The sequence below is a fragment of the Sphaerodactylus townsendi genome, linkage group LG04, assembly GCF_021028975.2.
Source record: "Sphaerodactylus townsendi isolate TG3544 linkage group LG04, MPM_Stown_v2.3, whole genome shotgun sequence".
Lineage (NCBI taxonomy): Eukaryota > Metazoa > Chordata > Lepidosauria > Squamata > Sphaerodactylidae > Sphaerodactylus > Sphaerodactylus townsendi.
This window is the reverse complement of record NC_059428.1, coordinates 97,623,754-97,649,225: the sequence shown is the minus strand read 5'-3', so window position 1 is coordinate 97,649,225 and position 25,472 is coordinate 97,623,754. Positions and strand designations below refer to the sequence as shown.

Sequence of the window (25,472 nt, the reverse complement as noted above, 5' to 3'; positions counted from 1 at the left end):
TATCTTTGGCAAGCATCTTTCTTTTTTAGACAAAAAGGAATACTTTGCACAATGCACAATTTATAGGATTCACTGCCACAATTGACGTCTACTAGCATAAATAGTTTGAATAGAAGATAGGTCTATCACCAGCTATGAGTCATTAGGACTGAATGAATCAGAGGTGATATCACCACTGAATACTGGTTTCAATAGGAAAAACAGCACAGGAGCTCAACTACTCAGCTCTTTGGCTTCTAGAAAGCATCTGGTTTGCCAGTGTGAGAGATGGACTAGTTTCCTTTTAGGTTATACGACAGTGCAGTGGAACATGCAATATTCTAAATCTCTACAGTCTCTTTTCTTTGTAATGATAAGGAATTGATTATAAACCTGCGCCCTAAAGCTCCAGGACAATGCCCTTGCAGGCTCTTGATGAATTTGAGAATCCAGTTGACTGAAGCTTCCTCCATAGGTTCTGCTAATCAAATAGAAAAGTAGGTTTCAAAAGGAATTATTTTATTGAACACAATATTGTTGTAACAAGATTTCCATTCTCCTGTTTGCCAAACCTGCTTCATTAACGCACATAAAATCTTGATCAATATTGACATTCAGAAATATTTTTTTAAAAACAGGGACAAAAACAGGTCAGTTCATGACCTACATGAGAATTAGCACTGCAGTCCCATGCAGAATTAGTTCACTCGATTGATTTCAGTTGGAGTAATTCTAGAGTAAGAGTGGAGTAATTCTGCACAGGACTGCTCTATTAGTGTTGAACTGAAAGAAAAGAGATGATCTAGAGATTGATTCTCTGGAAGAGCCAAATGTTACTGCCATTTAATTGGTTACGGATTGTCATTCCACAGTCTTTCCGCTGGCCATGCAAAGCTTCCTATTGTGGGCCACTACTATGCACATCAGGTGTACACCAGGTGTAATATGCTACACTAGGTGTAGATTTTACTACCTACATTTCACTTATAGATGGCCAAGTTACTGCTGTTTCTTTCTTTGGAACTCTGAAAACCACACATTTCACTCTGCTATAGGAAAAAAAATTAGCCAAAATATTTCCCACATACACATAGGTGTCATTTTTACTTTATTTAAGGAAAAATTGGGGTGGAGGGAACAGTAATTTTATAATACACAAAAGACAAATTAGACAGCACTGCAAAAAAGGCTAAGTGTTTCATTTGTCACCAGTCTGCTTTGCAGCTCTACAATTAGTAAGTTTACTGTAGTTTTGTCATTTGTATTATTGTTTAAGCATCTTTATAGTTGGCAGAATTTGGGGTTATTAAAAAAAATCACAAAAATGTGTACTGCTGCTACTATGAAAACCTAAACCCCACAAAATCACTTTGAAATAAATCATAAATATGTGATGCACATTAGTATAACAAAACAATTTTTGTAAACATTTTCTTCAACATAACATGTGCATACGATAAAAAATAAAGTCATTGCATACAGTTAGAATTACTTTGACTTAGGATACAGAAAATTATTACTTAAAGCTTAAAACTAAAACTAGGAGTATTTTTATGCTTACCAAAAGCACTGCTTGTAAAAATGAATTTCAACATTTTTATATATGTAGTGGTTTCATAATACTGATTTGACTTGCAAAATTAGCCACCTTGGCACTGATGTGGGACTCAGGTTAGCAAGACAACAACCCCTCTGAAGGAATCTTCTTCCTGCCCCCTTTTGTGTTGTACAAAACGTCACCAGCATATTGACCTACAGAATTTCTCCCTTTGATAATATTCATACACTTATGAACAGTAGTCTTTTAAAAATATATATAACAAGGTGGCATAAGAGACAAGGACCAAGATTCGAATCAAACCACACCATGTCATTCTAAGGTCTGCCATGGGCATCTGGCAATCCACTTTAGTAAACTATGTTATGGTGCCAATATAAGACACGTTTCTGTTTTATGTGTCTGAACTGGTCTTCTGAGTCCCACTGATTTACTGCTGGTCCATGTAGAATTACTCTTTTGGCTGTTTGCTAACAGGTACAAAAAAGATCATTTCCCAATCCCCAACCCTCTTGGTCCTGACCTTCAGTGCTATCCAAAAGTCAAAGAGTTAAAAGAGAGAGAGACTTCAGAAAATTTCCTGCCAACAACTGTAAGGCGTTCTTATGCATGTGTTTTACACAAGTTACCTTTAAAAGCAAACTTCCTGCTCTTCTGAAGATGGCCTTTACAGGAAAGACAAAAATGTTGGTCAGCAGTCTGACTGATGCCAAAAAACAGACCTATTGAGCGGCAGGTTCACTCAACTGGTGCTGTTCAATGTTAACGCAAGTCATGATGTGACTCTCCTTGGAACTACTGAAGTAATTTGACTGGGGAATCATACTGAAATCCCTGCCATACCATGAAAAAGGGAACCACAGCAGAAGACAAAGCCCAGGAAACACTGGAATCCAGTTCACTGACTGAACAGTGAGCTTAAGGCAGTTGTCAACTAAAGTACCCTGCCCAAAGGGATTATTTTTTAAAAAAAACCAGAATGATTGGAATCGTGACAATGTGCATTATTACATCACCAACAGATAAATTACACACTCAAGGTTTCTCCAGTAATGAGCACATGTAGTCTTTTAAACAAATTATTAGTCTTGAGACATTTATTACAAAGGCCAAAAGGTTACTCATAAAACAAAACTTTTTTCCTTTAAAAAGGCAGGGCGGATAAAAAGAGAGAGAAAAAAATAGCGCCAGGAGTTCAGAGTTTACATTGAAACATAAGTCTATGCTGTTGTCTTTGTAAAGGAGTAAGCGGTATTCACTACATTCTTAAAATAGTTTTAGTGCATTGCATTCTTATATAAAAAAGGAAAACATCGCCGCCTCAGAAAAGTTTCCTACAACATTTCACCAGTTATAGAATTAGCCTAGTTATTGTTACTTGGTGTTACTAAAAGCCCATGTGTTAAAAGTTAAACCTTCTGAAATGTTAGGCTAAATTCCTCACAGCTCTATCCGTGATAAAACTGATTAAAAAAGCGAAAAAGTGGACTACCGAAGTGTCTATTTCAACCCTCTCAAATGACTGTTGATCTCTCCTGCTGAAACCTGAGAGAAAATTAACAGTCACATCTTTCATATATTAGTTTTGGTACAATGATTAACCGCACATTAGTACTTTGTTTACCTGTTTAAAAAAACGAAAACCAAAAAAAAATAAAGTATAACCTTAAACCACCTCTTTAATTGTATGCATTAGAAACGATGAGGTAGGCACAAAAAATAAAAATAAAAACCCACATCTGGACCTTCTTCCCAAAATGATGCATTAGCAGACTGGTAGTAAAAGCTGTCACATGTTTTATTCTAGGTTTAAACAAAAATTAAACCTTTAACTGAGGCAGCATTAGCACTCACACCACCAAGTTCTGGCCAAATGGAAAGTCAGTATAGAAAAGTGAACAATTCTATTTATTTATTTATCTATTTTTTTTAAAAAAAATCCATCCTTATGTGGTTTTTAGGCAAAACTTGGTACACAGAAAAAAAATGACTAAACTCTTGGCCTGGCCAACATAAAAAGAGAGAAAAAAAACCCGCACCCTACCTTCCCTAAAACCACTGTGCCTTTTCACATTTTATAAATAGTTTAAAACCTGCACCTTCCTTTGTCCACATATTGTCACATTACAAAAGAAAGAGAGAGAAATGTCAATTAAATACATTGTTAATATTACTATATTAAATCTGCCCTCTGCGTCAGCAACACTGGATTCTGCCTACATCACTTCCATCCGCCTTTTCATTCCTGCCCCTCCTTTCAAAAAACATGTTTTTATCAGTTTCTTCCTTTTTTCCTTAGGAATTATGGAGCTGGGGAAGGACGGGGGGAGGGGGAAGGAGACCTGATTCTTTCTCTAGTGGGATCCCAAATCTGATAGCACCTGATGGCAATATCTTTACAGCACCAGCCGCATATTACGGCCTCAGTTTTAAAACAAAAGAACCCAACACCAGTGATGCTTGAAAATGCATCTGCGTGTGGCACTGCATCACGGCAGGTCTGTACTCCAGTTGCAAATGATTCCAAGTTATGGCGACTCCGGATGTCAGCAATCCCTTGCTAAACACATTAGCTTCTACCAGCTCAGAAGAGAAGTCCTCCCTAAGGTCATGAAATAAACTTGACTGCTTCCCCCAGACCGAACAGAGGCAAAGAAAACCTGTGAAACAAGAGACAGAGAAATACTGATTTACCAATTAAGGTCACTAACATGAAAAGCAACTGGGATTTATCAGATCTGCGACTGATGGATTGGGTAGAATACATCTGGGGTGTTCACTATCTCCTGTTTTTCAACAATAACTTAAGGCTGGATGAAATAAATGTAAGGAGAGTGAAAAAGTATACTCTTGCATGGGGTAGAAAATGTTGACAGAGAGAAATTTTTCTCTCTTTCTCACAATACTAGAACCAGGGGGCATACATTGAAAATGCTGGGGGGAAGAATTAGAACTAATAAAAGGAAACACTTCTTCACGCAACGTGTGATTGGTGTTTGGAATATGCTGCCACAGGAGGTGGTGATGGCCACTAACCTGGATAGCTTTAAAAGGGGCTTGGACAGATTTATGGAGGAGAAGTCGATTTATGGCTACCAATCTTGATCCTCCTTGATCTGAGATTGCAAATCTCCACAGACCAGGTGATCGGGAGCAACAGCCGCAGAAGGCCATTGCGTTCACATCCTACATGTGAGCTCCCGAAGGCACCTGGTGGGCCACTGCGAGTAGCAGAGAGCTGGACTAGATGGACTTTGGTCTGATCCAGCTGGCTTGTTCTTATGTTCTTATGTTCTTACCTTGTCATTACGTTCACACAGAAACTTGAGTCTTTGCGCCCTTTTGTGCATAAATACACCATCGAGATGTCCTGTTTCCACCGACCGTATCTCAATAGCTTTTTCTCCCCAGCCCATGATCTGATTTGATCGAATATATGCTTTACAACCAAACACAAAACTAGTATTAATGGCTATCACAATATTAATGGTTATCACAGTATTAATGGTTATCACAACAACCTAAAGCAACATTTTTGCATATTCCATCTCACAAAACAGTATTTCAAAGATGTAGCTATAGATATAATATTTTAGTCCTTGATAACACTGTAAGATGGAAGAGAAACTACTTTTAATAACCAGGCTTTTGACTGACTGAAAGCTGATCCCTTCACTGAATGTTACTCTGGGAACAATTCCAATTATCTTGGTAAATATACTAAAGATAGCACAGAGAGAAGAAATCCTTAATTACAATGCGACTGTTTAAAACAGGGGTCCCCAAACTTTTTAAACAGGGGGCCAGTTCACTGTCCCTCAGACTGTTGGAGGGCCGGACTAAAGAAAACTATGAACAAATTCCTATGCACAAATGATTGTAAAATGTTTGATTTCACCTTTCAGCCTTTCTGTCATGGCCTATTTTTAGAACAGTGACCAAAGTATGTCAAGTTCAGGGTGGGCTCCAAATATTGTTGGGGAGGCTGTGGAATACCTTCCCCTGTAAAAAAAAAAGCAGAGCTTTCCCAATGAAGCATTCCATCAGGTATCTTCCTGGGTTCTTTCCTCCCTAGCAGCCAGCGAGCGATTCACCAGCCTGGCTGATGCCAATGGGAGTGAAGCGGAACAGAAAGCCTGAGAGCAACACATGGAGTAGCCGAGAGGGAAGGGCAGAGCAGGTGTTGCCACATGTAAGGTTTCCAACTCTGGGTCAGAAAATTCATGGAGATTTGGGGGTGCAATCTGAGAAAGGCAGGCCACTAACCTGGATAGCTTTAAAAGGGGCTTGGACAGATTTATGGAGGAGAAGTCAATTTATGGCTACCAATCTTGATCCTCTTTGATCTGAGATTGCAAATGCCTTAACAGTCCAGGTGCTCGGGAGCAACAGCCGCAGAAGGCCATTGCTTTCACATCCTACATGTGAACTCCCAAAGGCACCTGGTGGGCCACTGCGAGTAGCAGAGAGCTGGACTAGATGGACTCTGGTCTGATCCAGCTGGCTTGTTCTTATGTTCTTGGGTTTGGGGTGGGGAGCCCACCGTCCGAAGTAGTCATTTTCTCTAGGAATTGATCTCTGTCACCTGGAGGTCAGCTGTAATTCTGGGACATCTCCAGGCCTTCCCTAGAGGTTGGCTACTCTTACATAGAGGTAATATCCACAAATATGTCTCCTGCCTGCGATCAGCAATGTTTAGAAAGCAGCAACTCCAGTCACAGAAAAAGAGCAGACCTGGGGGCATTGCCTTGTTGCATAGGCTGGTTGGGGAGAAAGGAGCCCAGGAGCCCAAGGGAGCTGATCTGGCAGACCCCGAAGGCCGTGGGTATCTCCAGGGCTCTGTTTTCCCTCCAGCAGACCCAACAGTCAAACCCACGGAGACCCGTTCGCCGCCGACCAGCCGGTCCCGCAGGGTAGAGGGTGGGGATCGCCCTGCTTGCTTTCCGCTGGCCTTGTTGGCAGGGGCACTGAGCAGAGGTGTGTGGCCCCATTCACAGGTTGTGGGGGGCCTGAAGGCAGATGAACGACTGCAAGCACAACAACCCAGTGGGAAACTCTCCCATGTGAGCCCTGCAGAAGCAGATGGCGAGACCCTGCCAGTTCTCGGGAAGCGCTGCGGAGCTGGGGAATCCAGGTGGATTCAGTGCCCTGTTCGCTCAAGCAGTCATGGGTGACTGTGTGTTTTGGGGAGCGCGACATCTGTTGCCCCAGCATCGAGATAGAAAGCCTGCCCCGACTGGGGCTCAACAGTCACCTGTCCTCTCAAAAGCACGTTTGTTCTCATTCCCCCCACCCCGAGCTTCAGGGCCGTCCTGGGCATCCAGGGACAGGAAATCCACACTCACTTTGCTTCCCTCCCTGCCGACTGAAGAGGAGTCGCCCTCTTCGCTCCCCCAACCCTTTGTGTGGTGGTGGGGCGGGCGAGCCCCTTGCGCCAGAGGGGCCGATTCCTTCTCTCCCTCGAGCCCCCACTGCACGTGAATGGAGCCATCGCCGCCATGCCTGGCGGGCCGGATAAATGCCTTCAGGGGGCCACATTTGGCCCCCGGGCCGTAGTTTGGGGACCCCTGGTTTAAAACATCTATTTGGATGAGTGCAGCAGGCTTGAAATGTATTATATAAAACTAGAATAGAACTCCTCCAGACTTGATCACACTCTTCATGTACACTGAATATACACATTTTGCCATTCTGAAATACTACTATAATTTTTATGGCTGCAAGTCTATATCCAAGTTTTTGAACATTATCCCTAGCTTGCATTTTATAGTGTGCGTTAAACACCTAGTCCATTTCACAATAAAGATTTTAAATTTCCTAAAACTGAAGGCACTTCAGAAAACAGCACTGCACCCAAAGGACATATGCAACATTATCAAGGCTCTGAGGATTGTGTTTCTACAATCAAAAGGACAGATACTCTTCGAAATTCCATCTGTAGCATCATATAAATTCCAAGGAAAATTACTGATTCCCACACAAATAAGGACAGTCAGATATTGGGATAAGGGACAAGAAAGAGGGGGGTTCCACATACCACAGGCAACCCCCAGACAAGCAGGAAAATATGACCTTTACCCTTTACCTTCCACAAAGACCAACCTTCCCCTTCTCTGAAATAGGGAGGGAAAAAAGAATACTGGCGATGCAAGGTAAAAGTACAGAAGAAATCCTAGACTTTGCCTGTTGGTTGTTATACTGAAGGGACAGAAGGTGTTTAGAGGGTTCTTCTCTTCAATTTGTGTGTGAGTGAAACTGAGATTCTTCAGTCCTTCCCTGCCCAAAGAAAAGGCATCTCGTCTCACAGCACTGAACTCCATAGGGTCCAGCAGAGGAAGCTTGGTTTTAACCTGCCAGTGTGGTATAGTGATTAAGAGTGGTAGACTCTAATCTGGAGAATCAGGTTTGATTCCCCACTCCTTCACATGAGCAGCAGACTCGAACCAAATGAACCAGGTTTGTTTCCCTGCTCCTAGTCATGAAGCCTGTAAGGTGACCTTGGGCTAGTAACAGTTCTCTCAGAACTCTCTCAGCCCCACCTACCTCACAAAGTATCTATTGTGAGGAGAGGAAAAGAGTTTGTAAGATGCTTTGAGACTCCTTACAGTTGACAAAAGTGGGGTATAAATCCAAACTCTTCTTGAAAATGTTTTTAACTATTGTTGCAAGCTGCCTTGAACCATGAAGAAAGGTGGAATGTAGATCTTAAATAAATAAATAAATAAACCTATACTCTTTTCCAGTTGCTGCTTTTCCTCGCTCCACTACATATGACTCCACTACAACTGCTAGCACCTTCCTTTTTCTTAAATGTCAAAGTCAGTTCAATTGGGAAATGGGATTTTTCTTACTTCATTATTCTTTGTGGGTCATGGTCACCCACTTGCTCCAAGTAATATAATTCTGGTTTATCCATGAACTTACTATATGGTCTTACGGATTACCTGAAGAGTTTTTGTGGCTGGAAGGATTTTTACCAGCAGGGATTACGTTATTACTCTCCCTTCCCACTGTAGTCAGAGCAATGGAAGGGGGAGCCAAGAAAGTTTACACTTTTACAGTGATTCATCCACAAAAATGGCTCAGTGGATTCTAGCTAAGCAACCCCCATCTAGCCTTGGCCCTCAGACTATAGTTGCGTACTAGAGAGAAAATGTGAGAAGCATTTGAGGACCTGGAAAACACAACACATAAACACATTAAGTGCAGCTTTATGGTAATAACTGCAGGATTTGAGACACAAGTAATAAAACTTTTTTTTCCTATGTTTGTCCTATACTGTATGCAACTGGCCAAATATTTTACCACTGCACTGACCAGCTTAAACCCATCTGCTAATTTCTTCATGCTTTTACTAATAAAGCAATTTGTGAACCTTATAGCTATACATACCCACTGATGTAGGCATCTCTCCCCACTGCAGAACCACATCTTTGGTGATCCTTCCATATGTATTAACATATACTCCTTCATCCTCATAGCAAACTAGAAGCTCCATTCCATCAGTGTTTGGCAGGATAATGATTGCATGGGGTTGGATACTACTCTGGATCTGCAAGCACATACACATATCCAGGCATCAGATGCCTAAAGACTCTCAGCCAATTATTTATGTTACTTTTAAACCTGACTATTCTTCACAAACTGTCATAAACTTGTTTCAAGGAGAAAAAATGAGAATGTTACCTGTATTTTTTGCAAATGCAGAGGACCTTTATAAACTGTCCCATCCTTAAGAAAATAATCTTACCATATATAATTCCCTAAGTGACACCAATTGCTGCCTTCCAATGGCGAAACCCCACCACCAATCAGCACCCAGAACTCAGTCCTGCATGCCCATTGGTGGGACATCCACCCCTTGCCTGCCTTCCCCTGACCCAGCAGCACGCCCACTCTCCCCACCTGACAGAACACTCCTGCCTTCCCCACCCTGTCCCCACCCCCACAAGTCACCTTGGCCTGCCCAGTGATGGCAGCATAGACCAGTGGCAGAGAGTGTGGCCCCTAGCCATCTGCAGGAGAATGCCACTGGCCCAGGCAACCCCCACCCCCCATCCCCGACCACCAGAAAGGTTAGTTCATGTTCATTTGCAAGGGCAGCAGACAGCGACTGAGAAGATCAATAGCTGAACAAGCGGGGTGCTGGGGGGAAGGCATGGGGAAAGGCCACTGCAGGGGAAAAGGTTTCCTCGCCCTGTCATTTCTCAGAGCCCATTTAATTTCCACATGAAATGTATAAATACAGCATGATCTATAGATTACAACTTTAGATGCTTACATGTGTTGGGAGGTAAATATCATACACTGATCCCGAGTCTACATCCACTGCATGGAATCCAGCACAGGAACCATAGATCACCTTTAGCCTCTGGCCTTCTTCTACAGTAAGATCCACTAATAATGGCTTATGTCCCAAGTCTCCAAATGACTGCAAACACCAACAAACAACATGATATTCTCAGCAAACTGGACTCAGACAGGTCTCATTAATGCAGTCTACCTGACATACACTTCTGTATTCTGGCTCTTCCATTAGGGTAATTTTCTTCAATGTAATAGGTGCCAGGAACTTGAAGGAGGCTTAAACAATTTCTTGAGCTCCTTCATTGGATCAGGATCAAGTGGCTTCCTTCATTGTCACAAGCATTTAACATTGGCAGGAAGCCAGTGGCTATAGTGTGATACCATACTAGAACGGATTGGAGATATCAATCAAGGCTGACCTGTGCAGTTTGAGTCTTTGGAGTTAGTATTTATTGTTTAGAGAGCAAACTAACAAGGAGGAGGGATTTTATAGTATTTGTCAGGGGTCATTCTGGAGATTGGATTAATGTGTGTGGCTGATAGTGCCAAGGAGAGGTGTAATTATCATTTCATCTGAGGAAGGCCAGAATGAGGTTGAGGATCCCAGTGGTTATAGGGTGAAGGAGATATAGAAGTGAGAGGGATTTATGAGAGAAGGTAGCTGAGACATGGTCATGCTCGGCCTCCTTCTGGGCTTCATCCTATCCCAAGAAACATCTATGGCAGGGCTAGGAATATGTACCCTTCTCTGTCACTGATGCTGGGCAACACCAGGTCCATCAATAATAAGACCATGACATTGCAAAATTATTTTGCAGCACATAAGGTGGACCTGGAATTTGTGAGTGAGACCTGGGTGTGGGTGGGTGAAACAGCTACCTTAAAAGAACTGGCCCCTTCAGGTTTCTTGGTCCAAGGGGGAGGGGGGAGTAGCAATGCTCATTTGGGAAAGTTTCTCCTTCAGGACAATCCCTGACCTAAAGATCTCCAGCCCTGATTGTGTAGGTCTGATGTGGGATGCCATGGAAAGTTTGGCTATCTTGCTGGTGTACCAGCCACCTAGTGCACCAGCAGGTATCCTGTTGAAAACTGTTAAGAGGTTGTGTCAAACTGGGCCTTGTGGAACCCCAGGCTGATTGTCTTGGGGAACTTCAAAGTTAATGTGGATCTCATGTCTTCCGTAGCAGCACTAGGACTGCTTGATTAGGAACTTCAACATTCATGTGGATTCAACCTCATCATCTCGTGAAATGGACCTTGTGACTTCCATGGCAGCTCTAGGATGCTCCTTGGTTAGTACATCAAGCAGGCTACATGCTGGATCAGATCTTTGACATGGGGGTGAATGTGAACCTGATATCATTTTTGGATCGGATCCAGCCAACTACCACTTCGTTTCAAATTCGCTGTTCCTGGGCAAGGTAGTAGAGATAGTGGTAGCTGAGCAGCTCCAGGTGTTTTTGGATGATACCTTGGGTTTGGACCCATTCCAGACTGGCTTCTGACCTGGCCATGGGACGGAGACCCTGCTGGATTGCTCTCACAAATGAGCTCTGGCTCCAGCTTGATCAAGGTACATCTGCGCTGCTATTGTTAAATCTAACAGCAGCATTTGATACAGTCAATTATTATCTCTGGCCATCACTGGAATTTGGGGCACAGCTTTACAATGACTGGCCTAATTTCTCCAAGGATAGGGACAGCAGATGGCACTTGATGGAAATATGTCCCAGAGGCAATTCTTGCTTTGCAGGGGGCAATCCTCTTATCAATGTTATTTAACATTGTCATGCGCCCCCAGGCTCAGCTGGTCTGGAGCTTTGGGCCGGGCTATCGTCAAGATGCTGATAACACCCAGCTTTATCTGTTATAAGTGGAACCCAGAGCTAAATTTCTTGCCAGGGTGGTTTCTAGTTTAAATATCCACTCTAATGCTGAGAAACAACTATTTTTTAAATCAGAGTGTGATGAGTACAATTCTCACGGGATGTCTCTACATACCCTGGCAGCAAAGGAAATTAGGTCCAATGTGTTTGCTAACAGGCAAGTTTTTAGAATTGGTTCTATTGGCTATGTTTTATTGGTATATTGTTGTATATTTTACCTAATATTGCTGAATATTCTTGCCAGTGTTGTATATCTTGATTTATTATGCACACTTATGTTTTGATATAACAGTTTGTAATGGCCTATGGCTACATACCAATACATTCATTAATTCATTTAACTCACTTAACAGTCTAGGAAAGTTGTGCCATTGCTGACTGATGTTTGGAATGGTCACTGTGCTGCAATGTCACAGACATAGAGTGTGGGAACAGCTGACTGGTGTTTTCCTCTTCCTCAGTTTTTAAAAAATGAACCAGAGGGGGCAAGTTAAAAAAATTACATAATGGGTTTGCTAATATGAGGGTCGTTTTAGGGAAATGGGTTGCCAAGGGGTACGCAAGTCAAACAAGATTAGAAACCACTGATCTAGAATGTTGGCATCTTATATTTAAATCTACTCTATGCTAAAATTTTAACATGGAAACTAATGCCTGGAAAAGACAAAATAGAGGGTGTAGCTTTATAGGACAATGGGAGATTGGAAGCAGGAAAAGAGCAGGACAGCAGCATATGGGCAAGTATACTAACTCTATAATATTTTCACAATCTGCCTTCCTTCTGATGGCCACAGCTGCTATTTGCCTACACAGGTAATATATTGCCACTTCAGTGTTCTCTCGAGTAGGGCAAATAGCAGCCTTGGCAAGGAAAGGATGCAGGTAGCAAAAAAAAGTGCTTTCTCTGAATCAAGACTCCTTTAAAAGACGATAGGAAATCTATTTAAGAATCTTGTATTGTCGCTTCCATTTTGACCCCTAAATATCTTTGTGGCCACATACTGCTTTTGAAAAGCCTTCTCTTACAGATATCCTTACCTTAAATGCCATGAATTTGTGGTATGGCTTTGGTGCCCAGGCATAGACTTCCACAGAACACTTCAAAGCAATCACCAAGAATTTGATTCTTTCATATTTTACTGAAATGAAAGAAGATAGTATGTATGAATTTTATTATGTGAGATGCAGAACAAATTACAATGGGAAAAAGTAGACCTTTATTGAATCTGCTCTGAAACTACAAAAACAGAAAAAATAATCCTTACGTAAATATATATTTTTAAAAAACCAGACAAGATTCAACAACAATTTAAAAGGCATGTATTCTAACAGATTATGAAGCAGTGTTCTCAGAAAAATTGATTTTAAAGATAACTCCATCTTTTATTTTGTTTCAATAAGAGATTTCATTTATTTAACTTGAAAAGCCCGCATTTTATTTAATCAAGTTTTAATTCACTGAGGCAGATATTTTCCACATTTCTATCAGTTCTTAAACCAGCAATGGCTACCCAAAAAATTGTTACTAGATTGTTGGAATTTGTCTTATTAACCTTAAGGAAACTATAAAATGAAATAAACTACATAGTCTGTTTGGTTTTTTCCAACTCTATGATTCTATGATCCAATTAATCTCTGCTGTGTACTGAACTGCTGAAAAACAGTCTACATAACAGTAACATACTTTGTTCATGTAACTCTGCACTTGGAACTAGAACTAGATCTAAGAGTATGCTCAGACCACTGTACCTTTCCATTACATAGTGTCTTTCCGAGTGATTTCACAGTTAGCATGACAATTTACTTACCAACTTTATAGTGCACACAGCCTTCCAAATCACCCACAGTTGTCCAACCTTGTTTCTTTTCTACTTCAGGGTCATTGTGAAGGATTTTGTTTCTCAACCAGGACAAGTAATAAACTCTCAATTTGTTTTTCTTGCCTAGAAACAAAGTTGGCAAATTACCACAAAGAAGAAGAAGAAGAAGAATTGAGACAATTTTTTTCTTCTACATATTAGTGATGGTAGATCATGCTAAGCTAAATACTGGAATGGATTTTATACTTCCATTAAGTTTTTGTCAGCCTTCCCTGTCCTCAACAGCTTTCCTATGCCTCTGAAACACCACTGGAGATGATGGACTGAACTCCAGAAAAGGAGGAAATGAGGGACTGGAGTTAAGGAGGAGGACTTGGTAGGAACAATCTTCTTTCCTTTTTTCATGGCTGAGCACTTATAGTGTTTGTGCAAGGAGAGGCAATTCTTGCCCTCCTTGTTATAGTGTCCCTCTGCCACAAGGCATCTGGTTCGGAAAGGTCTCTAAATTCCCGAAGTGACATTTCAGAGACATAGAAAGCTACTGGCAAAAGAGAACCCTTATGAAAACTGCCTTTATAATCCAGCCACATAAGACTCTTTCGCATCACTTCCATACATACAGATCAGTCTTCAGTAAGTTTACCAGAACTGCAGTATAAGTGCATCAAATGACTACTGGTGAAACTTTCCTTCACCACCACCTTACTTTTCTTCGCCTCACGTCGGCCCGGCCCCTTAACTCTTACATTCATTTTTCTAGCAGCTGGCATTTGTGTGTCAGCTTTGGGAGTCTCCATGCAGCTGCCACCATTTACAGACTGTTCCTAGGAGTTTCCTCTACTCATCCAAAAGCCATTTCATTGTTAAAAGTTGATAAATTAAGTTTGTTTTTCCTGGTAATCCTGCACACATGTCATTTTTTCCCATCTAAGAATTGCAGCCACTTGGAGGGCTAGTCTACCTCCCAGGAGCAGCAGCAGCGTAGTGGTTAAGAGCAGGTACATTCTAATCTAGAGGAACCGGGTCTGATTTCCTGCTCTGCTGCTTGAGCTGTGGAAGCTTATCTGGGGAATTCAGATTAGCCTGTGCACTCCAACACACGCCAGCTGGGTGACCTTGGGCTAGTCACAGCTTTTCGGAGCTATCTCAGCCCCACCCACCTCACAGGGTGTTTGTTGTGAGGGGGGAAGGGCAAGGAGATTGTAAGCCCCTTTGAGTCTCCTGCAGGAGAAAAAGGGGGGATATAAATCCAAACTCTTATTCCAAACTCTTCATTAAGAAACAATGGGTGGACCTCGCCTCCGAGGGTGGGTGGTATAAAAGTAAAATAAATAAATAAATAAATAAATAACAACAACAACAACTTTCAACAGCAGGTAGACCTGTCCTTTGCAGAGGGCTGGTCTACCCACAATTGAAAGTAATGGGTAGGCGAGCCCTCTGGGTGACTGCAATTTTTTGAAGGTGTCTTTGTAGCCATGAAGATTTCTCATTTAATATCAAAAAGAGAGAGAGAGGAAAAAACAACATATGTGTGGGATCACCAGGAAAAAACAAATTTTATTCACCAACTTTTTACAGTGAACTGGCCTTTGGATGAGTTGCATACAGATGAAACTCCTGGGAACATTCTGCAAATGGCAACGGCTGCATGGAAGCTCCTGAAACTGAAACAAAATGGTGGGCACTAGAACAGAACAAGGCAGGCTCTAGGACCCCCACAGAACATTCTACTACTAATCAGGTCTGGGTAGAAGTAGTGGATGAATTTACCATTCTTCTTCGATCTTTTGGTGCAAAAGGGTATAGAAAGAATGAAAATGTCAGGGTGACTACAACTTAAAAATTATCTAAAGAATAGTAATGGTTCCATCTTTTACAACCACAGTGCCATTATGAAATTACCATGAAGTTGAAAATGACACCAGGACACAGTTGTAAAATACACAATCTAACTACATTACTGAAACAGTCGCTCTGGGTTTGGGCAGAATGTACATGGCAAAACTCCTAAGAACCATGAGTTCCACCACGGAAACACGATGGGATGTAAATAATAATAATAATAAAAGAACAAGCTATTAAAAATAAACATGTTTGAACTCTTAGCAGAAGTCCATTGATTATTTACAGAAGTCCAAGATTATTTATGTGCTCACTGGCCATTCCTCTGATAATGTTATCTTCACACTCATTGCAGAGACAAAAAAGATGTCAGCAGTGGAATGCTATTTTGGGACCAATTCGTGTGGGTGGCTGTTTGTTTCTTCAACTGTGGTTGAGGAAACAATCTATTGGACTGGGCTTTTCTTTAAAACCCCAGGAAGAACCGTAACTTTTCTAAACATAATTGTGATCTAAAAATTTAAGCCTTTGTCAAGATTTACCTACAGGATTGCATGGGGCCAGAAGTGTACCCACAGTTTACAGAATATCACATGAACTTGCATTTTCATTTCATGGCTGTACAATTGGCCCCACTTCAGTGTCTGCAAGTGCCCTTTTTAAATCAGTCAAAGCCGTAAACATGGCAGCGACCACCCCCACTAGTAGCACCAGTTTATGGAACAGGACGCTCTATGAAATTCTGGCCAAGACTACCTACCGGCAGCTTGGCCAGAATTTCTACCAGCAGCTCCGTCACTCCCACAGATGAACACACGACAACTTTAATTGCATGACTCAAAGCTCTTTAGTCACAGAAACACAGACTCAGCATAACTCAAAAGAAAACGTCTTTACCAACTAGTGATAGTTTCCCATGTGATTCACCTTTCCAAACACATGATATATCAAGGGAATCTCCCTATCAGTGGGATTTTTCTGAGGGCAATGTTTCTTTCCCATGAAGGGCACTAATTATATCCTGTGACCTTTATGTGGAAAAAGAAATCACATGCTTTTGCCTGCACTAACATGGAAGAGTGTTCATTAGTACACAACATTTATATAAATACATTCAACCAATATGTAATGGTTGGGGAGTTTTGCCATCAAGTCACAACTGACTTATGGCTATTGTGTAGGGTTTTCAAAGCAAGATACTTTGGAGGTGTTTTGCCATTGCCTGCCTCTAGGACACACTAGTATTCCTTGGAAGTCTCCCATCCAAATACTAGCCAGGGCCAGGTTGAGAACATGTCTGGCTCAAGGTCATCCAGCTTAGGGCTTTTTTAAAAATTAGAAGCTGAACCTTTTTTTTTAAAGAAAGGAGAGAAAACACAGGAAAGAAACAATTCAAATTCTTATTCAGCTATAAAGTACCACCATCTTGAATATTATTAAATGTTGCCTATCAAAAAAATACTAGGCAAGTTCCAAATAAAGTTAAATACTTTTATGTCCAACTGAGTTCTATGGAAGAGGGGCAGCCCAACTTAGAGGGGGAGGAAAATTACCTTCAGGAGGCGGAGTGGGCTTATGCAGGCGGATTTGGCATCCCTAGAGCACTTATGCCGGTGGAGGGGTAAATCTGCCAGCACCCAACCACTGTGGTGCCCTGCAATGCCCAGCCGCAATATCTGGCCTCATGCTGGCACTCCCACACTGTCCCAAGCAATGCTGGTGTTTCAGGGGCATTCCAGGAGGGAAGACCAAATCTAGTCAGCCTCCAGAGGCTGCTTGGTCCCCTATGTTGGCAGAGCTTCCAACGGGGATATGCTGCGATTTTCATGGTGTATCTCTATTCCCTGCTATGGGGAATTCTTGGCCATTGAAGTACTGCGTCTATTTTTGCAGGATCCATTTTTAAGCCATCGGGTGAAATCCGATAGCCCAAATAGTCTATGGAGGACTGATGAAAACAGCATTTTGACAATTTCGTGAAGAGGGAGTTGTCAAGCAAGCGTTGTAATACCTCCCGAACCAGTGTTTCATGCTCTTCCATAGTTTGTGAATAAATCAAGACATCATCTAAGTACACGACCACCCCTTTATACAATAAATCTTGCAAGACCTCGTTGATAAGGGCCATAAAAGCTCCGGGTGCTCCAGCCAAACCGAATGGCATTATTAAGTATTCATATTGTCCAAATTTCGTATTAAACGCTGTTAAATGTTCGTAGCCCTCTGCAATCCTGACCCTGTAATAAGCCTCTCTTAAATCCAACTTAGTAAAAATCCGGCCCTTGCCCAGCGCATCTAAGAGATCTTTGATTAAGGGCAAAGGGTATTTATTGGACATGGAAACAGCATTTAATCCACGGTAATCAGTACAAAGTCTCAAGGAGCCGTCTTTTTTCTTTACAAACAGAACCGGGGCGGCATGGGTGTGTTTGGTGGCTCGTCGTATGAATCCGCGAGCTAGATTCTTATCTAAGAAAGCGCGGAGCTCCTTCTCTTCGGTGGGGCTCATGCGATAGATTCTACCCTTGGGTAGCTGAGCTCCGGGCTGTAGTATGTTTTTGCAATCGGTATCCCTATGGGGGGGCAACTGATCGCATTCCTGTTCCTGAAACACCCTGGCCAAATCTTGATAAGCTTGTGGGATATCGGTAGGATTAGAAGTCACTGATGTGTGCAAAGCGGTGGCAACCAGCTGTTCAATGTCATTTGGAGGTGGGTTTTCCCCCACTTCATGTGCTCCCCGCGAGGGGATCAGTGAATTCTAGAATTCGCTCTTTCCAAATAATATTTGGCTCATGTAATAACAACCATGGCATGCCCAAGACAATGGAGGTTTGGCCACTGGAGCAAGAACGAAACTAATCTTCTCCCAATGGTCAGCTTTAACGGAGAAGCACGGGTTGTGTTTTGAATCGGGCCGGGCCTTCAGCTCCGAGTGGGCTGCCATCCATTTGAGTAAACGGAATGGGCTTCACTAGGGGAATTCGGTCTAAGCCAAGCTCCTCAGCCACCTGCGGCTGCATTTAAACAGTGGGAGCAGCCGAGCTTCCACGCGAGGGCGGAGGCTAGGATACGCGTATGCTTAGCAGGGTTGGCTAAAGAGGCTTGAATAGTAATGGGGCGCTGCCTTCACTCACCGAATCTGGAGTAGGACCCATGTCCATGGGCGCCGAAGAGAGACAGACCGCCACTTCCCCCTCCTCGAGTCCCCTTCGATAGCTGCTGGACCTAACCTGTTGGCGGAGGACCAGACTTCCGTGGAGGCTTGGCAGAGGGGGTGCGCGAGGCCGGAATGGTGGGTTTCTGTTTTTTCGGGCAGTTGGCAGCCAGATGGCCAGGACCACCACAATAGAGGCATAATCCCAAACGGCGGCGGCGCTCAGATGTGGTTTCGTGGAGACGGCCGGGCTTGACTTGGCGAAAGTAGCTGGGGTAGTCGTGGTATGGTTTCGACGTGGGCGTCCCCCGGCACGAGCTGCATCTAGACGGGCCGCTACTTGCGATCCCAGGTCGATCCACTCAGCGACAGTGCGCGGGATGCGGATGAGGAGCACTGTCTCCCGAAGTTTGATATCCATAGCCTCGAAGAAGTATTCACATTTCATGCGTTCAGGCCAGTCAGGAGGAAGTTTAGTAGCCGCCGCATGAAATTCACGGGCAAATTCGGCAAAAGAACGGTTGCCCTGCTGAATGGTTTTTACGGTACGAATGGCCTCGTTTTCAGCATCTGGATCTTGGAAGCCCACATGTAAGGCTTCGAGAAATCCGGCTACTGTGCGAGTATCATCAGCTTGCAATTCGTAGAGAGTCACAAACCATTCAGCAGCCACCCCATCCAAGACTGACCCTATGTCCCGTATTTTTTCACGTTCAGAACGATATAAATCATCAAACTCCTGCATATGCGCATCAAGTTGCAGGATGAAGTAGGGGAGTTTAGAGGCGGTCCCGTCAAATCGAGCCGGGATGGGGGGTCTGTAATATCCTCTCCCAATCGCTCTTGGAACCCGTTGAGGTTGAGGTTGCGGCGGGGCTGGGAGAGCAGGGACCGGTTGAGGTACCGCCGGTTGAGGAAGCGGAGCGGGGCCTTGCACCGTCGTCCCTCCTGCGAGAAAGGAGGTAGCAGCAGGTGCGCGAGGAGGGATTGACGTAGATCCTTGCAGAACCGACCCCACGGCAGGGGTTGCGGTGGTAGGTGCGCGGGTAAAGGTGTGGGCACCGACCTGGGTTCGTGCCATCGTATCCCGCTGCCTCTTCAGCTCCTGCTCCAAGGCAGCCAATTCCCTCTCTTTGCGTGTTAAAGCATCTTGATGTGCATGTAAGGCCGTTCTTTCACGATCCAGTTTGGCTTGTTCATCCCGTTGTATGGCCGCAGTCAGCTCACTCTGCGTTTGGATGGCCCTGATGCTTTCGCGCTGGCGTTCCAGATCCATCTTGGAGTGATCCAGGACTTTGTCATGGATCGATAAATTCTGCTGATACTGCCGTTGCAGCGCCTCTTTGGCCCGGTTTAACTCGAGTTGGACATCTTTGCGGTGTCGTTCACAGTCCCTTTGCAGACCTTCACGCTCCTCCTCCCAGAGTCTGCGCTCACGGTCCCATGCTTCTTTGGCATCGCGCAGCCTGGCCACTTCATCGTCCCAACTTTCTTTGGACGGGAGGGGGAATGAATCTGGATGGGGAGTCAGATCTTCCTCGGATTCCTCCTCTCCGGATGGTAACTCCTCCCGTCCTCCAACGGCTCCACGGAGCGTCTCCTGCCTGTCATCTGCTCCCGGTCCCGGGACTGGGGGTCCAGATTGAGAACTGGCACGGAAACCTCTCCCAATCACCGATCCCAATCTCGTCATAGTCCCGGTTTCAGTTGTAGATTTGGGACGGGCCCCGGTGCTATGCCACTGCCGGTCCTTGGGAGCATCATCGAAGTACGAGTCAAGGAATCGTTCCAGTGACTCCCGGGTATCAGCATGAAGCGTAGTCAGGCCCATTTCCTCAGAGACTGGTTGCATTTGGGGTTTGTAATCCACTCGGAAACGGGTAGAGATCCGATCACCAGGCGCTCGATCCATAGACAGCGCCCCAAACGACTCATGCAACTCCACATGATCGCAACCGCATCCCTCATCCCAACGAAGTAGGGGAAGACTCGTGCTGGGACGAGGACGGGAGAGAGTTACCAGCGAGATCCGTTCTCCCACTGGTTCCTCAGATTCTGGAAGGGAAGGCTCGGAACCCTCTATGGGGGCTACCGTGCCTTCCACAGTTTCAGGAATTTTCAATCTCTGCATGTTAAACCACCAGAGATTCACTGGTTTTACCAAGAGTAATAAAGAGTGATTCCTGTCATAATGTAAGGAATTCCAACGAAGCAGAAATAAAAGGCTTTTGGTTGAAAGACCGTTTATTCAGACATCTTAGAAAGCTCACACACACGACATGACAGGAATGGGAACTCCCGCTTAAACTACAGGTTATAACATCCCCTGTCCCATCCCCCTCCCGGTGTCTCCAGTCCCATTCTCATGGGAACGGAATTCTCATCTTGCTCTATGAGATAAGCCCCCTAACAGTGTGGTTGCTGCGGATTCTGGCCCGTCGCCCGTGCCAAGGAATTCAGTCAAGGCCAAACGGCTGTGAAGAGAATCAGCACCACTGAGATCTTTACACCTTGAGGCATTCTTGCCCACAAGTTCAGACAGTCCCAAGATGGAGTTTTTGAAAACAGACTCCTTTAGCGCACTGTCTTGCCAGGTCTGCCAGAACAGCATTCCAGGAGAAAAACCATTCTCTCACCCTCCGCACTGCTACAGGTCTTAGGTTTGCTACACCCCAGCCTGTCCAACAGCTCTAATTGAGCTGTTAAGCATGTGCTTAAATTCTGCCTTTTGAAGTGACTGGAATATAAATTTGTATATGTTGTACATACTGTTACCAACTTCCCCACTCATTACTTCACTACCGTTACCTCCAACATTCTTCTAAATAACACCATACATTATGTATATTCTGAAAATCAGCTGTTTATCATATATAAACAGTAAAGGTGTACATCCACCAAATAAGACATTGCTTTTAGTGTGCAGAGGTTAGCTTCCAAAGGAATACTAAGAAAATAGAACAACATAAACAGTCTTTAAAAGGAAAAGCACTTTTTCAAAATTATTGTATCTTTGGATAAGAGAGCTCCTTTGTCAACCTTGCACAATCAACTATTTAAAGTAACCCTTACAACAGATTATCTGACTAAAGGGGTTAAATTAACATGCTTCAAAAGAGGAAATAGCATGAACAGAGGAAACAAAGCTTAAGGAGTCCTGGACAGCTACTGGCTACATAAACAAACAAGAAGTTAGTTTTAACCACAGACTTTCACCATGTGACATGCTACTTTTTAAAAAAACAAACTGCATGACCTTCATAACATTTTTAATATATAGATCTTTTGTTACAACAATAGTGTCACAACATGAGCTATATTTATTCATTTATTCTCTGTCTCTCTGCCTCTCTCTCTCTCTCTCCCTCCCTCCCTCTCTCTCTCTCTCTCTCTCTCTCTCTCACACACACACACACACACACACACACACACACACACAATGTTCCTCATCTTGTCCTCACCATCTTCACATGCAAGGGATGGATTGAATCATGTTCCCCAAGCTATTAATTCCAACATTTTAGAATCAAACACAACATCTGTTTCTCATCACCTTATTTCAGGATTTTTAAAGCACTGTTTAAATGGTACCACTTTGTACTTCAATATTGTGTTAAAAACGTATCCTAAAAATCAGATGGACTAGAAAAATATATAAGTATGCAAACAGAATGGGGGCAGAGGGAATCATATTCAATATTCCCTCATGTCAGGTTTATTTTCACAAAAGTGCAGCCAGTCTGAACAACTCTTAATTAAAGCCAATTGCACTCCATATATACAAGGACAAATTAGACAGTGTGTGTATATACTACCGTTAGAAGTTGGCTGAATATTACAAGACAGTATTTAATATGCAGCAGGACCTCTAACTACAAGTTAAAAGGAAGACCATGGAAATCAAGCTGCCCTAGTCTTAATGGTATTGTGAACTGTGTTACACCATAATCAGAATGAATTTATTATGATGTACACAACTGTACGCAATTATGCTGTACACAACTTTGCAATGAGACATAACATACAACACAGAGATTATGTTAGTCGAGACATAAAATGTGGGATACAAATTGAATATTATTAACTATGCTTTAAAAATCTATTTATTTATTGAATGGAAAAAGCCAAAAAGCCACTGTGAGACAGTATACATACTTCCTTGCCACCAGAGCCTCAGGAATAGTGTAGTAGGGGAACACGCAGGGTTCTACAGGATAGGAGGCGAAGTGTGTGTCTGGAAGCCTAGCACAAGCCCAGCATGAACAATGATGATGTGTTTGAAGGAGCAGGTATGAGGCAGCCGGAAGGTGAATGGTGTTACAGGCCACCTGAGTAGTGTGGTGTTTACAAGCAGCTGGAAAGAGCATAGCTCTGTGGAAGCGACGCCTCTAATTGCCACTGATGTTGTGGCTCCTGCTCTGAATTGACTGTTCCACCTTGACCTTGGACCATTCTGGACCTGTGCTTTCAAACTGCTCTGGGACTTACCAATGTGAATTTGGAAACTTTTGGTACCTGACCCTTGCAACTGAACTTTGACGACTGAAACTGGACTCTACGAGTATGTGTGTGTATACTGGGGAAATACAACAGTCTACCACAGCAACTTGAACTTTGCCTACAAATTGGGAACCACTGTCGCTGGGCCAAGACTGGAATGATATGGCTCCTACAACCTGGAATGATACGGCTCCTACGACCTGGAATGATATGGCCCCTACAACCTGGAATGATATGGCCCCTACAACCTAAGCCAGTCACATTCTGCTCCAATCGAAGTGTCTGAACACTGTTCAAGGGCAGTCCCATGTAAAGCACACTGCAGTAAACTGCACTGATCTTAAACACACCGACTGACAGCCTGCCGCAGCTCCTGGAGGTTGTGTCGGAGTGAGCACTGAGGTGTCCCAAACTTATTGTGTTGGGGGACTTCAATGTCCATGTTGACCCGACCTCATCTTCAGTGGCCATGGTCATTCATGGCAATGCTAGGTCTCTCCCTTATGAACATCAAGGGCCCTGCTCATCAAGGAAGCCACACTCTGGATTTGATCTTTGGGGCAGGTGTGGATGTGGCCATTGTAAGCCGCCCTGAGCCCTTAGGGCAGGGGTAGGGAACCTGCGGCTCTCCAGATGTTCAGGAACTACAATTCCCATCAGCCTCTGTCAGCATGGCCAATTGGCCATGCTGGTAGGGGCTGATGGGAATTGTAGTTCCTGAACATCTGGAGAACCGCAGGTTCCCTACCCCTGCCTTAGGGGGTAGGACAGGGTATAAATATAAAAATAAATCAAATAAATAAACAGCAGAACAATTTAAAAAATCTCTCCCATGACACCGCAAGAATAGGTCGGATTCTTTTCCACCAGGCAGTGACTCTTTCAGGCAAAACCATTCCCCTTTAGCAACAGCAGAAGTAAAGAAGGTGAAAGACATTGTCCATGAAAAAGAACTTCAGGTGGAAGCCACAATGCACTTCCAAGCTCGTAAAATCTAGTCAGCAGCTGCACTGTGTTGCTTCCAGTTTATCCCACAAGAAAAAGTGTAACTGTGCCTGCCTGAGTAGCTGTCAAATGGACTTCTGATTATAAAGATGTTAAGTTCATACACTATACTAGTGACACAGACAAGAACTGGGAAAGGGGAAGGAATGCACAGCAGACAAAAAAGCATGTCAAACGCTTTGCTACTCAAAGACAGGAACATACTTTTTATTCTTAAAATAGATTATATTTACCCGATATTGTCACCAAGACATTCAGACCTTCAAGTACATCCATTTGCTGGAACCGCCTTCGATTTATTAATGGATAAACCTTCCCTTGGCCACTTCTGTCCAGCAGCATTAGACCACTCTCTGTTCCGACTAACAAATTCACCCCTACAATAAATAAAATCAAACCAGTACATAAGCTTATTTGATTAGGCATTCTTGACTTGCCAGTTCTGGAGATAGCTCCAGTTATCTGGCAAAGATCCAAATGAAACTATTCATGTGAAATGTATTATGCAAATATATTATGTAAATGTATTATTAGGAACATCATAGTCCGAACATTCCGAACCTGGCCCAGGGTGGATTGAAAAACCTAGAGGATGGGGCCAGATATAGGCAAACCTGGGGGAGGCATCAGGGTTGCAAAAAAATTCCCAAGCAAGATAAAAGGATGGGAATCCCCCAATCAGTTTTGTGAGTCCCCACTTCTAAGAACTGTTCACTAACATTCCACAGTAATGGTCTTAAAAATAGAGATCACTTCTTTGTGTTTATTAACTTATTAAAACATTTATATCCCACCTTTTCTCTTGGTTAAATAATAGTCAAAACATCTCCAGCTAAAATCAAAGATAAAATAACAAGCCCCAAATCCCCCCTCGAAGATGCTGTGTTGGCAGTATACTGTTTCTTTGCCTGCACCATTCTCACTGAAATCTTGTTCCAAGAATATTCATCAAAATTATCTCTAAAAGGACACATGTGTCAAGGGAAGGGATTATAGAGACTTGCTGTCAGTACACTTTCTGATCATACTTTATACAACAACTTCTGATATCCATATTTTTCACAAATTTGAGCATAATCTTCAGCTTTAACACAAATATGACAATGAAGTAAAACAACAACAACATAGAATTCCATACCCCATAAGGCAGCACACAAGATCTCGGAATTGAATCTCTTTTTATATTTACGAATCTCTGGGGTGTCACTCTGTGGTCGTGTATTGGTAGGGTTCACATTAACAACAGATCCTTTCCTGGTTGGATCTTGCCTTATTGCCTCTGATCTCATTGCTTCACTAGAGAATCCTACTGTAGAGGAAGGCAGAGAAACTCATGGTAATCTACAGTACTGAGGAATATAGAATAGCTTGCAGAACTTTCATCTTCATTTTCATAAGAAACAAAAGGAAAGACT

The 25,472-nt window shown here is 43.2% G+C and overlaps 1 protein-coding gene across 1 annotated transcript in view; it reads right to left on the bottom strand.

The window, feature by feature from the left end:
• Positions 1-1,070: 1,070 nt before the first annotated feature.
• MAP4K4 (mitogen-activated protein kinase kinase kinase kinase 4) overlaps positions 1,071-25,472 on the bottom strand; it is a 72,974-nt gene continuing 48,572 nt past the window's right edge. The window contains exons 21-28 of the mRNA XM_048495348.1: positions 25,196-25,366; positions 24,291-24,434; positions 13,539-13,673; positions 12,769-12,869; positions 9,819-9,968; positions 8,930-9,089; positions 4,837-4,976; positions 1,071-4,197 (exon numbers count right to left, since the gene is read on the bottom strand). Of these exons, the coding sequence (XP_048351305.1) occupies positions 4,114-4,197; positions 4,837-4,976; positions 8,930-9,089; positions 9,819-9,968; positions 12,769-12,869; positions 13,539-13,673; positions 24,291-24,434; positions 25,196-25,366 (1,085 nt within the window). The 3' untranslated portion in view covers positions 1,071-4,113. The remainder of the gene's footprint in view (positions 4,198-4,836; positions 4,977-8,929; positions 9,090-9,818; positions 9,969-12,768; positions 12,870-13,538; positions 13,674-24,290; positions 24,435-25,195; positions 25,367-25,472) is intronic.